Here is a 15,666-nt window from a genome sequence, read left to right on the forward strand (position 1 = left end):
AGAGCCCACGCTGCTCTCAGCCAACTTGCGGTCCGCCGTCCGCGGGCGCGAGGGCAGGGCTGCCAGGTGGGAGCCGCGGGCGGGCGCGGGCGGGCGGGTGCGCGGCGCGGGGGGAGCGGCGCTGCCCGCTGGGAGAGCGCCGAGCGGGGCGGGAGGTCCAAGAGCTTGCGGTGGGGGGTGACCTGGCGGGACCGCGCTGGGGGGCGCCGAGCACTCAGCGTCCCGTCCGCGCGGCCACGCGGGCGCCTGGACGGCGCGGGGAGGGCCCCTGGCGTGGACGCGGGAGCCCTGGGGCGGGAGGCGCGGGGCTCGGGCAGCCGCGCCCGGGCGGTGGGGGCGGTGGGGGGTGGGGGGTGGGGGGTGGGGTTGGCGTGGGACCGCGCTCTGCCCAGGATTAGGGTCCGGACTTCCCAGGTGGGGCCCCTGAGGGAGGAGACCCCGAGGGGCAGGGGAGCCGGGTAAGGAAGGGGCCAGGCTACCCGTCCCCATCTGCTTTCCGGGGGGGCGTCTCGGGCGCTGTTTGCCACGCTCTCGGCTTGCGCGTGGTGGGGGCGAAAAGGGAGTGGGACAGTGGGGAGAGGCGAGGAAAGGGGCAATTCCTGGGTCTGGGAAGTGGAGGACACCCCCCCCCCCCCCCCCCCCGACTCCCCGCCCTGCACCTGTGCCTAGGGCCTCCGGGCCGCAGGTGAGGATGGAGGAGGCGCAATTAGATCCGCACACCCGGCAAAATAGGGCACGGGATTTAGACCAGAAAACCGGGGGTGGGGTGCAGAGATGCCAAACTTTAAAATGCCGCTAGGGTTTTAGGCACACCCTCCCTGCCTGTCTCCCCTGAGGCGTGTCAGGACCCGGATTTCCCATTCACAGGTACAGAAAGTCAGGGGTCTGGCTCGGGGCCCCACACCCTGTGGTCCAGCCCTGGACCTCCCCTCTGGTAAATGGAAACCTTCTGAGAAGTGTGAAACCCCAAACCCTTTACATGCCTTTCTGCATGGGGCTGCTCCAATGAAGGTTAGGGCTGACAATTAATGAATAACTCGATGCAGCTGCAGGGAGGTTCTGCAAAGCGCATTCAGAATAACAAGAATCAGAGTGTGGTTTGTTGCGCGGAGGCTGGGGCATGTGTCTAGTCAGATGGGGGAGCAAGTGCCCAGGGCCTGGAAGCTTGGAACAGCCTGCCCCTCGGTGCTGCTGGCTGGCCCTCTCCTGCAGGAGGACGTGGCCTGCCCCAGGACGATGCTTTCCCAGCCTTTGGGCAAAACAGAGGCTAGGAGAGGAGCAAGTGGGTGACCCCGAGCAAGGCGAGCTGGCCAAAAGCATTCACAGTGGTGGGACAGAGATATTGCTGCCCGAGAGAGGCGAGAGAGGCGACGTCCCGCCTGTGCTTCTGGAACCCCCTTAGCAGGGAATTAGTTTGGGTTCTGGTGTGAGGCAGGCTTTGAAACCTGGCTGCTGCCCAGCTGTGACTGGTTCCCCACCTGATCTAGGAGGCTCATGATAGCACCTGGGACCTCACGAGCCCGTGGGGCTTAATCAGGAGACTCAGCAGAGCGTCCGGCCCACGACCAAGGTCTGTGCGCGTTAGCTGTGTCCTGTAGCGGGGTGTGATGGCCAGTGGCCCAGTCCCAGTGGCAGCAAGGAGCCCCGTACAGGAGGGTTCCCTTCTGGAGCGTTCCCCATCGGCAAGATTAATGGACTGGCAGGTAGCAGAGAGGACCTTGCTCTGTGTGCCCTCCCATGTCCCCCCCAACCTGCTGCCCCACCTCCCCACCCCAGACTAGCCGCCCTGCCGGGACACGGCTTCACCTCTGCCCCAGTCTAGCGCTGGTTCTGCATGAGAAATGGATTTATGCAGAAATAGCCTGGCAGGATCGAAAGGCCAGGTGGGGGTTCCCCTAACACCCCAGGAAGGTGAGGCTCCACAGGCTATTTGAGAGGAGAGGAACAGACATTCATGTCCAGGACCCCAGAGAGTGGGAACTTTGTGGAAGGACAGAGGGACTTCAGCACCTTCTTGTCCAACCTGGACCCTCCCATCCTGTTGACCTGCCAGCCCGTGCCAGTCTGGAGTTCAGGGGCCGCCTCGATGCCTTTGGGCTTTCGAGGTGGCTGGTGGGCCGAGGCCTGCTCAAGGGCAGGTGGTCGTGGGGCATCCTCTGACTGGGTGTCCTACACGGTGTGTGCTTACCACCACCCGTGAGCGTGAAACGTCCCTGGGAGGAGGGTTTGGGCGGGACGCAGTTCTCAGCGTGTGTTCCAAAGACTGCAGCGATGCGGGCGGGCCCCGCTGTTTTCACAGCGGCATCTGCTCTCTCCACCTGTGGGCCTGCTGAGGGCTCTTCCCGCGGCCGCAGGACGTGTGTGACGCCGATGGCGACATTGTGTCCTTGCGCTTCCCAGCTAGAACTTTGGCTTTGAGTTGATAGGAATAACCCATCAGCTCAAGCTCTTGGGTGTCTTTAGGATTTTGTCAGTGGTTTTGTGGGCACGCAAAGGGGCCCTGAGACCGAGGCTCAGGGGCCGCCCTGCAGAGGTGCAGCCCCCCAGCCTCCTTTGGAGGTGCTGGCCCAGCTGTGGGTCTGGTCTTCACTCAAAGGCCTATGCTCGCCCCTTCCGTCTTGCTCACCTTTGGGCCCCGCAGAGCTGGCCGCTGTGGCCCTTCCTGATGTCCTGGGGACCTGGTTGTGTCCAAAGCAGCGAAATGAGCCTGAAGTTTACAGTTTGGTCCAAGTCTCCAGGGGACAGATGTGTCAGGCCCTTGAACGTTTGGTAAAATGGGATTTTTTTGGTTTTCAAGGATTTGTCTGGGTTAGAGGTATTTGCTGACAGCGACACTCTGAGCAGGATTTGGGAGTGGCGAGGGGAGTGGGTGCTGGCAGGAAGGATCCTTCGAGGGCAGGAGGTTCTGTCAATAAGGAGCAGAGTGAGGGGCACTGTGTCAGGAGCCCGGAGAGCTGCGTGTGAGTCCTGGAAGGCTGAAACCTTGGGCAAGTGGCTTCCCCTCCCCGTCAGCTTCCTTGGCTAGCGGGCCGGTGAGAAGGTTTCAGGCAGTTCAGATGAGGTATCCTGTCGAAGTGGTGGTGGGGATGGTGGACTTGTGAGGAGGGAGGCCCACCTGGACCAGGTAGCTGCCCAGACATCTGAGCTGTCTTATTCTTGCCTCACCTGGAAAGCCGAGACACAGGCCCTCCTGGGCACCTGGTAGGGCCAGGCTGCTTCGGAGAAACAGTTTACAGGCCACTCCCAGTTCGCGAAGGAAACATCCTGAGCTGCTGTGACACTAAGCTGTCGGGGTAGAGCCCCTCGCTCCAGCAACTCGTGAGGGTGTTTGTGAGCAGGTCTGGAGAGAGCGCAGAGCACAGAAGTGGGGGCATGTGACCCACATCCAGAAACAAAAATAGGCTGGTGAGATGCACGTGACAGGTGCTGGCCCAGTGCACGCTGGCCCAGGAGGGCAGGTGGTACCAACCCAGTGTACCTGGGAGGAGTCTGAGGCACAGTGTTAGGGTTAAGGTCAGAGGGCCAGGTCATGCCAGAGCTGCAGCTGGCATTCAGGGACTTGGTCCTCAAGGGGTCCCGGGATCTGCTGGGATCTCATGGTCTCCTAACGCTCCTGCAGGCTCCTCCCTCAAGGCCCCCTGTGCCTCGGCTGGCTGGGGAAGAGACAGGCTTCCTGGAGCCATGCTTGCACATGCGCACATGGCTCACGTCACCCCTGTCCATGCGGCTCAAGGTGAAGGCCAGATCCCTAAGAACGGCCTTCCTCGTGTTGTGTGATGTGCCGGCCCCTCCACTCCTGCCACGAGCCTGCCCCGCTGTCCCTGAGCCCGCGGCGTGTGTGCAGCGGGGCCTTTGCACGCGCACCTCTGCTTGGATGCTCCTGCCCCGACCCCCTGCCCTGATGCCCTCCAGTCTGTGAGCCCGTCTTCCCAGGAAGCACTCTCTGCACACCCTCTTGAAACGCTCAGCACCCCCGGCCTCACCCCTCTCTGCCTTTTCTTCTTTCTAACTAATCAGCTCTTGGGAGATGCGACTTCTTGTCTGACCTCTCGGGAATTTAAGCTCCACGAGGCCAGGGACCTGTCTGTTTGGGCCACGGGTGACCAGGCGCGTGGGGGCTATCTGCGTGGGAATGAGTGAAGGGGCCCACGTGAGCCCCTGCCCTGGGCCCGCCCTGCCTCCTCTGGAAGCGCCCACGGTGTCTCTCGGGCCCCAGGACACTTGGCCACTTGGCTTGCCACTGCGGCCTTGCCTGAGGGTTTGTCCGCAGGTGTCTGCACGGCTGGTGTTTTTGCTTACAGCCTGGGGGGGCGGGGCTCATCCCGGTGCGAGCTGCCCGTGTTGCCCGAGCCTGGTGGCGCACAAGGGGCTCAGGCGGGGCTCCTGAGAAGGTGGGGCCGGGCTGCTTCTGGTGATGGCTCCTGGGGTGCTCGGGCAGTCAGTGAGTTAGTCCACCTCTGACTCTTACAAGTTACGGCACTGTGGTTAAGTTGGTTTAAATCACTTTGTCTCAGTTTCACCCTCTTGAAAATGGAGCTAATGCCCTGCAGTGACGTCCGTCGAGCAGGGAGGATCCAGTGCTGACTTGGAACTCCCAGCGCCGGTGGGGGTGACTTGCACAGTCTTACAAAGCAGTTGAGCCACACAAATCAAGATTCTGCACGGTACCTAAAACTGTCTGGAGGGGTCTCGGGGGCCCCCTCAGCTCATCCCGGCCCTCCTCTTGTCTGAGCTAGCGCTTGACTGCAAAGAAAATGGTATCTATACAGATCTCTGTGGAGCTGATATCTTCTGGGGAAATTATATGCACATAATTCTCCAGAAGAAACTTTATAAGTTATGTATCCACCCACATTTCCTGCACATGCACCCATGTTGATACGTGCTGCATATCCTGACACTGTACACGGACACCGGAGTCTGTGTCTAAATTGATTTTTGGGGACAAATGATCCAATTTGGACTTGCTTGAAGGAGTGTGGGCTTGTTCATTCTCCCCTCAGAATCCAGGCCCAGGGCTGTCTCTCCGGCCAGGGCTGGGGGCCTCGCAATGTGCTTTCTGCAGAGAAGCGCTTCGTGCGTCTGGCTCGACTTTCTGCATGCGGCACCAGCGCAGGGCTGGCTCTCCGCGGCTGCCTCTCCCTGGCTCTCCGCTGTTATTTGTGTAGCTTCTTTTCTCCAGTTGTTTTCCCTCGTTACCTCCCCCATCTTTATTCTGCGTGCACCCCACCCCCGCCGCCTCCCCCATCGGGTCTTAGGACGGAGACTAAAGCCACGGCCCGTGAGTGAGGCCTCATCTGTCAGTGCTTCTCGGGATGTGGCTGTGCGGAGGGTGGGGAGGGGGAGCTTGATTCTAATGAATCCACGATGCACCAGCTGTGGCGCCCCACTGGGAAGGAAAAATCCTGTTTGTAAAATGACTCTGTCACTGCTCCCCCCGCCCATCTGTCCCTCCTGCCTCTGCGTTCCCGTCCAACCTGCCCAGCAGTTAAAGCCTCTCTGTTGCTTCTGCACAGCTCCCTGTTCATGGACTTCAGGGACTGGCACTGGGTCTGCCCAGGCTTGGGTGGGGAAAGTTCTGGGTCTGGGCACAGCAGGGGCTGCCTTTCTCTCCTCCTGGGCTGGCCTGGCCTGGCCATGGACTCGAGGATGGGACTCCCTTCCTGGGGCACGTAGAGCCTCTGCCGGGAAAGCTGGCATTTGGGGCAAGGAGGTGCTGCGGGCTCCCGGGTGACAGGTGATCACGAGGAGACACTGTGGCTGGTGTCCTGCTTGGCGAGGCCCCTCTGGCTTTTCTGGGGCTCAGTGGTCTCCCTTGGAAAGCCCCTCCTGCTGAGGGCTTGGGGCAGAATGTGATGGGCGTGGATGTTGGGGCTGCTATCCTTACGGGGCTGTGCACTTTTTTGGGGTTCCAGAACTGGGGGAGGTACAAGGGAGGTTGGGTGCCCCTATTGGTTTTTGTCTACCCCCCGCCCCCAGATCCTTCCCAGGCCTGGGTGGCACTGACTCTTGCTTTCCCTGCCTGCTCGGCTCACTGGTGCATGTCCCCCACCTGCAGGGTGTCCGGCAGCCAGGAGGTGTCCATCCTGTCCCCTGCTGTGCCAAGGAGGCCCAATGCTGGGCACATCCATCTGTGGGGAGCCCTCAGCAGCCACTCTGGTCAGACCTAGGGAAAATTCTGGAAGAGATTGTGGCCATCCTTGCATGGTTCATGGGCAGCAGCAGGGGCTCTTGGATGTGGCCAGGCCTGGGGGCCGTCCCTGAGTCCCCGCCTGCCCACCCACCATGCTGCAGTGCAGGCCCGCCCAGGAGTTCAGCTTCGGCCCCCGGGCCCTAAAGGACGCACTGGTGTCCACGGACACAGCCCTGCAGCAGCTCTACGTGTCCACCTTCTCCCCCGCCGAGAGGCTTTTCCTGGCTGAGGCCTACAACCCCCAGAGGACCCTCTTCTGCACCCTGCTCATCCGTACCGCCTTCGACTGGCTCCTTAGCCGTCCCGAGGCTCCTGAGGACTTCCAGACCTTCCATGCGGCGCTGCTGCCCAGGAAGCAGAGCCAGGCCCGGAAGCACATCTACCTGCAGCCCATAGGTACTGGCACGGGTGTGGGCCCACAGGGCCAGCAAGTGGGTGATGAGCTGGATGGGGCATCCTGACCACCAGGACCCCAAGAGGGGATGAGGCCTAGATCTAGCACAAGGTGGGGGTGTCTGTGCCTGGGCCCAGGGAGGACAGTACCAGTAGGTTTGGGGCGCAGGGGCAGCGGGGCAGGGGAGACCCTCTGGGCTCAGACATTCTCCCACCTCATCTGGGACACTGTTTAGGAAATCTAGGGTCCTGGACCTGTTGGGCAGTGCTGTGTGCTCCTCTTTCAGACTCCTGTGTGGTGTGCAGTCCTGAGATTGGGGTCATGCTGCTTCACACACAGGAACCCGAGGCTGGGCCAGGTCGCTTACCTGCCCAAGAGGCAGAGCTGGCAGTTGTTAGAGGCAGAATTTGCATGAAGGTTCCCCAGAGGCCCAGGTCTTAACCTCAGTCTATATTGCGAGGCTCTGGCTGAGCATGGCATGGCACACCCCATCGCCTCCCTGTCAAGAGGGGCTGAGATCCCCGAGGCAGGTTCTCTGGAGACCTGCTGGCTGGGTGTTGAGGGAGCCAGAGATCTGTGGGTATCCCCCATCTCCATAGATTCTGACCTTGCAAACCATCCTTGTTGCTCCAGGTCCTAACAGCCAGAGCAGCACCCCTCAAATGCTAACATGCAGTTCCTGGGGTTCCTTGTTCAGATGCAGCTTGAATCTGGGTAGCCTGGGGTGTCTGCATTTTTAACAGCTCCTGGGCAAGGCTGATGCTGTTGGCCTTTCTCACAGGTCCCCCATCCATGTCCCTCTGTCCCCCTAAAATGTGGTCTGGCTGTGCTTCCGGCCATGGTGCCCTGCAGCCTCAGGACAGCCTCACTGCCCTGGGACAGCTCAGCAGTCCTGGGACAGTCCCGCCCACTTGTCTTGCACATTTGCTGCCCCCCCCCACCCCCCCCCGCCAGACTGGCAGTCTTACGGGAGAAAGCCCAGCTGTGCCTCTACTGCTGGCTCCCGCCTCCCCCGCTGTCCTCTGGGATGGAGGGAGCTGGCAGAGGACCCTCCTCTCAACTTCCCACCGAGCAGACCAGTCGACTGCCACTGTGACGATTGTCCCTTACCTGGCATTAACCTCTCACCCCCTACCCCCACTTGTTTGTGGCCCTTAAAGAAAGAAAAGTGCTTAGTGTCTCTTAATGTGATCTCTGTGCCAGCTTTGGCCCTGTGAGGCCAGGCCCAGGGGCCTCCAGGTGCTGGGCACAGGCCGGCAGGGCCTCCAGGAGCCGGGGCAGGCTCAGAGCCGGGCTGACGGTGCTGCTCTGCCCCCAGATCTGAGCGAGGGGCCGGCAGACGCTCTCCTTGACCACCTACGGAGCTGCACGGAGGCCTTCTTCCTGGGCCTGCAGGTCAAGTGCCTGCCCTCGGTGGCGGCCGAGTCCATCCGCTGCTCCTCTCGCCCCAGTCGGGATGCGGACAGCCTCCAGCTCCACGCAGGTGAGTGAGGGGCCAGCACAGCACAGGCCGACGCAGACTCAGGCCTCCACCACCTAGTATGAGGCCCTTTCCAGAAGGCAAAGGGTGGAGGAAGGGGGCCCAGAAGGAAGGACCCCTATGCTGCATTTTTTTTTTTTTTTTGTGGAAAACATTTATTTCCTTGTTTTGTAAAAGGATTAAACAAGCGTCCCTTGACCTTACAGGCCAGCAGGGTGGGTCTAAATTTTCTGGTGTTTAGGGAATTTAGGGTACAGGGAGCAGCTGGTGTTGAATTTTCAGGTTTGACAGGGACTCACTGGCAGGGAAGGTGCCAGACTTCAGGCATGGTCATTCTGAGAACCATCCTGCTGTGCGCACAAGCCTTCACCCATCTCCAGGGTCTGGAGTGGGACCCGGGGAGCCAGGGCCCAGCCCCTCCACCTGCCTCTGTTCCCCCGTGTCCCTGCGGTGCTGTCCACCTGACTTGGGAGGAGTTTGTGTCCATGCCAGCTGCCTGGGGACTGGAGTGTGGCTTGGAGACCCCAGCTTGGCGGTGCCTGGAGTACATGTGTCACTCCTCCACCTCCTCTTCTGCTTAGTGCGCCTGCTCTGCTCTTGGCCCCACACCGCGGGGCGCATGGGATGCTGGGACTAGGTAGCCTCAGGGAGGTTCTTAGAGGCTGGTAGAACCCACAGCAAATGTGGGGTTCACTTCTTGTGGTCGGAGGAGCTTGTGTAGATTACTGAACTGGTTTCCTGGGCTGTCGTAACAAAGTACCACAGATTTGAGGGGCTTAAAAAGCAGAAATTAATTTTTTTCAGCCCTGGAGGTCACAGGTCCGAGAGGGAGGTGTGGGCGGGGCCACGTTCTGTCTGCAGGCTCTCGGGGCGGGTCCGGTCATCACCACCTGCGCCGCCCTCCCCCTAGATACCACCTGTTTCCTGCTCTGCCGGGGTCTTTGGTCCCGCTGCCTGCCCAGCTCCCCGGCCTTGCTGTCACACTGCTTGACTGCAGTCTCGCCCGCCTCCCCTTCCTGTCCACATCTGGGTAAACTCGACGCCTGTCTAGCATGAAACCAGGGGTTCACGCCTCATACTTTCTCCTCTTCTTTTCTACCGGCAACCAGAGCGGAAGTTCCACACTTGCCTCCACGGCTCCCCACTGCCTGCACCTCTGCGCCTCAGTTTAGGGATGCCCGGTCTCCCTAGACCCTACCCCATACCCGCTCTCCTGCTCGCAACCCTCTTTCCCACAGCCCTCCCTGTGCCACAGGCTGCTCCCCGCGCCAAGGCTCTGCCCCGTGTGCCCCAGCTCCTCCACTTGTCTACTCCTTTCTCTAGCTGGCCCCTGGGAAAATCCCTTCGCTTGCCTCTCCCTCCAGCCACTCAGACCTCCCTGGTCTGGGACCTCGCTGGCTGCCCCACCTGCATCTCTTGGGGTCCCTTCTCAATCCCTGAGGCCTTGTCCTGGGTTCCCTCCCTGGCCCTTCCTCTTCCTAGCTCTGCAGCCAGGTTCCTGGAGACGGTTTCCTTTGTGCGGTAACAAGTCACTGCAAGGTCACTTAGCGGCTGAAACTCCTCTGCTCCTCTTGCGTCTCTGGGGTCAGAAGTCTCCCTGGAGTCTGCAGGACTGGTTCCTTCCATACCCAGCTTCCAGAGGAGCCCGAATTCCTCGCCTCGTGGCCCCTGTTCCACCTCCAGTCGGCAGCAGAGCCTCTTCAGCTCTCTCTGGCCTTCCTGCCTCCCTGCCTAAGACTTTGGGATGACCCCAGGTCCACTGGATAATCCGGAGCTCCCTTGCCCCTTGCAGAGTTCAACGAGTCGCAGGCGCACAGGTCCTGGGCTAGGACGTGATGGTGCTGGCTGCCACTTCCCTGCAGCCCTGTCAGCCCAGCTGTCTTTCCAGAACTCCCCTGGCCTGGCCAGGCACCCTGGCCCTGCCTTGTTCAGGTCAGTTTTCTTGGCAATTCAGGAAATGGACATCCTGAGAACTTTTTGGCCCGGATGATCCATACTGCCTGACTCTGGGACTCAGGCCTGTGGCCCCACATTTTGCAGCTCGGTGGTTTGAGTTCTCAGCCTCAGACTAAAGCTTTCTCTGTTGGACTTTGCGAGGGCCTGGGAGAAGGGTCCGCTTCCCCTCACTCTGACCACTGGCCCTCTCCCCTCAGATGGCATCCTGTCTTTCCTGAAGAGCAGCAAGCCGGGCGATGCCCTGTGTGTGCTGGGCCTGACGCTGTCTGACCTGTACCCTTGCGAGGCCTGGAGCTTCACCTTTGGCATGTTCCTTCCGGGGCACGGTGAGCCAGGCCCCCCGTCACACAGTCGGCGCTCAGCAGGGGTGGAGCGGGGGGAGGGCTGCACTCAGCACAGGTGCATTGTGCATGACTGAACACGCACCCTCCTTGCTCTTACTCCGAGAATGCCCCCACTCCTCTACTCAACAGCCACACTTGAACTCCAGGCCCCATATTCCAGCTTCTCTGGGCAAGGGGCATTCCTCTAGCTTCTGCCCAGGGCTGTCTTCCCGTGGACATGCTGGCAGGCAGATCCTTTGGGTTCTGAGGATGGGGTGGTCTGCCCTAGGGCTCCCTGAAGCAGGGGCTGCCCCCTGAGCCCTCTTCCCTCTGCCTCTCCCCAGAAGTGGGCATCTGTAGCTTTGCCCGGTTTGTGGGGGAGTTCCTGCAGATGGGGCCCAGCGCCTCTGATCCGGCAGCCAGCGGCCCTGAGAATCCCCTGCAGGACAGAGGCTGGACCCTGTGCTTCAACGCCCTGGGGATGGCCCAGTGCTGCAAGGTGGGCATGGAGGCCAGGGCGCAGGGGATGCTGCCCAGATGGTGGGAGAAGGTGGGGATGGGAAGAGGGTAGAAGGTTGGGGGCCCTGGGGAGAAGCTAAGGATGTAGAATCAGAAGGATGTAGTGGTCAGCAGTTGATCCCTCTGTGCTCACCCAGTTACTGTCCAGTTTGCACACGAGGATGCCCCTTCACTTAGAGTGAGGAAGCCAAGGCTCAGAGACGTTAAATCCTTTACCCAAGGTCACACAGCCATGAAACCACAGGGCTAGGGTTTGAACCTGTTTATGACATCCACGGTCCCGCTCACCTTTCTCTTGTGGCCCAGCGGGGCCTAGATTCTGCCCCACAGAGAAGTCAGTTGTCACCTTGTGCATTCAGGGGTGGGGCTGGAGGGGGTGCTTGGACCACTTCCCAGGAACAGGCCTTGGCCAGGGTGTTCAGGCTCTTGGCGGGGCTGCTCAGGAATCCTGGGGATGGGCTGGGTGGCGGGTCATGGCTGCAAGGGTGGTGGTGACCTTCCTTTCTCAGGTTGTGTGCCATGAGCTCTGCCACCTCCTTGGCCTGGGGAACTGCCGCTGGCTCCGCTGTCTCATGCAGGGGGCACTCAGCCTGGATGAGGCCCTGGGGCGGCCCCTGGACCTCTGTCCCATCTGCCTGCGGAAGCTGCAGCACATCCTGGGCTTCAAGCTCGTAGACAGGTACAAGGTGAGTGCACTCTGGAGAAGCCCTGCTGCAGGCCTTGAGCGCCACAGTGGCCACTGACCCGCCTGCTGCTCCTGGGAAGCAGAGGGAGACGGTCATGTGTGTTTGTAAGTGCTTGGGCTCTGAGCAGTGAGGGGGCCCAGCTTAAGCAAAAGGACCTGAGCTCAACTTAGGCTCTAAGTTAGCTCGAGCTGGCGCGCAGCTGCCTAAGCCGCGACACTGCCTGAGCGCTTACTGTTCTGTTCATGTTAGGCCTTGCACTGTAAAGGGGTATCCCTGCATCTCTGCAGACTGATAGTTGGCTGTCCCTTGTGTAACCTCCCAGTGCACCGTCCCAACTTTCATGTTACGTGGCTCACTGACCCCAGAGCAAGTGCAGGCCCCTCAGGGGGTAGAACCAGACTAAACAAGACTCCCTTTGGAAAGTCATGCACTTCTTAACCCAGCCCAGCCTCTCCCTTTGCACCAGCGTGGCAATGCTGCCCTCTGCTGGGAGCAGCGGGCACTGCCTGGAGCAGGTCCCAGGACAAAGGAGGTCCTGGGACTCTTGTACCTGCTCCCCTGCAGGGAAAAGTCTTATTCTATGGGAAGGTCTGTCTGCAAACTCAAACACTTAACGCTGAGTTCAGAGTTCAAAGAAACCCACTGTTGAATGAAAACACTGAATTAAAGTTTTCATTCCAATAAAGGCATAAGGCCTCCCAACCAAATAGCTTTGGCTTAATTTTAAAACCAAAAGTTTTCAGCCAAATGCTGTAAATGAACCTGATTGTCTAGACTCTGGGAACCCTCTCTCCTCTTGGAGGTGGGCAGTCTGCACTGGAGTGGTGCATTTGGTCACGATGCTGGTTCAACTGGACTAACTGGGAGGGATTTCTCCTTTGGCACCTCTGGGGCTGGTGAAGAGTTTGCATTTTAACAGGCTCCTGGTGATGCTGCCAGTCTGGTGACCCCGCTTTGAGGTCCTCTGCACGAGAGGTCCAGGCATTCCACTAGAGGGCTGCCTCCCTGCGCGGCTCTTGTACATGGACTGAACTTGTACGGAGAGGAGCCAGCCCGCCTGGTGGGAGTGGGGCCTGCGCCAGGTCTCATCTGCAGGGGCACTAAGGAGGCCCCGTGAGGGGATTGTTAAGGCGTGCTAGCTCTGAGCCCCAAGCCTGCTCCCTGGGGCCAAAGGAAGCGCGGTAAGCAGCTCTACTTCCCTGGCAGGGGGAAGGGAGGTGAGGACTGGGGTTCACCTGACCTGACCTGTTACTCCGTTGATGTCACCACCCTTACACACCCACAGACAGGAGCTGCTCCTCTCCCAACTCCTGTCCTGCTCAGGAGGCCTGGACCTCTTTGGATCTGAGCAGAGAGTGGTTCCTCTTTTCCACCCATGGTACTCTAATGGGGTCACCCTCCCCTGTCCCCAGTGAGCGTCATTCAGTGTGATACCAGAAGGGCCTGAGGAGGGCAGGGGGACACTCCAGCCCCAAGTGGAGGTGATGTACTGTACTCCTTGCCTTCCAGGCTGTTGTGGGGGAGGGGGTGCCATGCAGATGGGGCAGAACAGGTTCCTGCTGTCTATGTAAAGCCCTCGCCTGTGAACTGGCAAATGCCAGCAGCCTTGAGCACAGTACCTGCGGATCCCCAGTGTAAATCCTCTCTCACCTTGCCAGTTGCCAGTGTCATCACTGAGGCAGAACGGGAGCGGGGTACACGGGAGCCATCATTACCCAGCGTGGCCACCATACAGGTGATGTGAAGCATGAGAGCAGAGAAAAGGAGTAAAAATGATGAGTTTTGGATATTTATCCCCTTTGCTTTTAACACTGTTTACTGTTGATGGTCGGGCTAACTAACTGGCTTGCAAAGCTCCTGAGACTTTTCCAGGGCAAGTGCGAGCTGGACTGTCCCCCAGGCATCAGCGTGAGAAGGGCCCTGGCACATTAGCCCGAAGTAGCCAGGGACAGTGGGGCCACCTCACAGAAGGGGTTTACCTAAGTAACTGAAGTCCGAGGCAAATGACCGCCTGGAGAACGCTTGGCCTATCTTTCCTCTTAGAGGCTCCACGCCTGGACTCGAGCAGCGGTGGGGCTGCGGCCCGGCCAGGAGGCATCCCTGTCGGAGGACACCCTGCCCTGCAGCGCTGACTCAGGCCTGTGCTGCGAGAGCGACTCAGAGCCCGGCACCAGCCTGTCAGAGCCCCTCACTCCGGATGCGGAGCTGGAGCCCGAGGACGGGCTGAGCTCCCTGGCAGCCTCCGAGGGCCTGCCGCAACTGGGAACCCCGGCAGAGGCCATCGAGGAGCATGGACGGTGGCTGGCGATGTGCATCCAGGCCCTGGAGAAGGAGGTGACTGAGGAGGAGCTGGCGAGGGTGGACAGGGCCGTGGACGGCCTTGCTCGGTGGGAAATGTTCACGGGCCGGCTCCCGGTCACCAGGCAGGAACTGCCCTGCGGCAGAGATGGAGACGGCACAGGGCTACGCAAGGTCCTAGGGGACAAGTTCTCCTCCTTAAGGAAGAAGCTGAGCACCCGCAAACTGTCCAGAACGGACTCGTCCCCCTGTCGCTGGAAGGAGGAGGAGAATTAGCACAGCTTGTGCACCATCGGCCCAGGGCTATTTCCCTGGGACAATGACTGTGGCCAAGGGTGGCCCCACTGTGGGTCAGAAGGAAAGGCTCTGCACTCGGCCACAGCCTCAGTGTGACCCGTGGCACTAACAGAGGATGGTGGGAGGCACGTGCTAGTGTCCCCATATTTTTGGCTGGAGCTCAGGGTCCTGTTCCTACAAACGTGGCTGCCAAGGCCCATAACTGGGGTCTCCCCTCAACAGGGAAGCAGAGTTTTTTACCTTCTGTCTAGAATATCTATCCCACACTCAGAAAGGGTTGCTTTCTGTGAGACTTCACTCAGGAGTCTGTGAGAAGTTCTGGAAGGTCACCACTCACCTGGAACTAGCTCACTGAGGCCTGCCATTTCTTTAGTTGAATGTCGCAGGAAAGGCGGGTGTCTAAGTTGCAGGTTTGAAGGTGCTGCCAGGCTACCTACTGGAAATTGCAGCAGGGTTTCCTTCGTGGGACAACTTCTGCCAAAGGTGACTTGCAATGTTAATAGCAAGTAGGTCAAGGTGGGGGAGGGGCGGGAGGGGGGGGGGAGAGAGAGAGAGAGAGAGGAGTGAGAAGAGTATTTACAGCAGTTGCTGAGCGAAAAACTGATGATATCAGGTTTTCCAAAATAGGAAGTTCCAATTTGGTAGGTTATGTTTTGGGTTTGGGAACATTCAAAAATTTTTTTTCAATAAATGAATGCTAATAGTGCTCCCAGACCTAAAACACAACCTCTGAATCAGGACATTCTACCTTCAGAACCTGGGGAGACCTGTCTATGTTAAAATACCCTGCCCTGATGTGGATATGACCGTGTTCCTTTCAGTTTGTCAAATCACACTTCCCATCACTGCTCTTTTACGTGCACCTACATTTGATTGATGAATCAATCCCTCCTGCCACCATTATCAAATGCCCTAGCTGGCCTGCAGGGAGAAGCTGGTTTCCCATGTGGAAAGAGGCAAGAACAGGGGCAGTGCCTACATTTTGAGGGCAGCTTACACAGTTTTGGTGGTCTGGTAAGAAAAACAGTACAAAAAACAAACAGAATTAAGGGGGGCCTACCCTGAAGAGCTGAAGCTTCCTTGTAATCTGACACCAGGCACAGCCAGGATTCCACCCAGGAAAACTCAGAGATGAGTACACACTGAATTTAAAGTCGTTCCGGGTCCCCTGTTCTGTTCAGCAGAGCTTCCAGGAGGCATCATGAAGGTCTGGGAGGTAACACTGATGGGGGAAGGGAAGGTGAGGAGGAGCTGGGCACACCCCACAGAAGGGGAAAGGGTGCTGTGTGACGAAAGACCCAAATCCTGACAGCTTAAAACTCTGACAGTCTATTCAGCTTATGACTCTGTAATGCAGGTGGGGGGTGGAGGCGGCAGGGGTCTGCTCCTGTGAGCTCAGCTGGCCTCGGTGTGTCCATGTGGCTTGAGCCTCCTCGCATATGAGGATGATGGCTGGCTCCCAAAGGCGGGGTGCCCAGACAGTCAGCTGGAAGTGGGTAGTCTTTCAGACTGACCTTGCC

The 15,666-nt window shown here is 59.4% G+C and overlaps 1 protein-coding gene across 1 annotated transcript; it reads left to right on the top strand.

Annotated features, from left to right (window-relative positions):
- Window positions 1-6,285: 6,285 nt before the first annotated feature.
- Window positions 6,286-14,125, top strand: AMZ1 (archaelysin family metallopeptidase 1; the record flags this gene model as incomplete). Its single annotated transcript, XM_084251042.1, has 6 exons — window positions 6,286-6,589; window positions 7,906-8,070; window positions 10,221-10,349; window positions 10,691-10,845; window positions 11,375-11,551; window positions 13,595-14,125. 6 exons carry the CDS (start codon window positions 6,286-6,288, stop codon window positions 14,123-14,125), a joined length of 1,461 nt encoding a protein of 486 aa, XP_084107168.1.
- Window positions 14,126-15,666: the final 1,541 nt, after the last annotated feature.

The sequence above is a fragment of the Talpa europaea genome (genome assembly GCF_964194135.1).
Source record: "Talpa europaea genome assembly, chromosome: 12".
Lineage (NCBI taxonomy): Eukaryota > Metazoa > Chordata > Mammalia > Eulipotyphla > Talpidae > Talpa > Talpa europaea.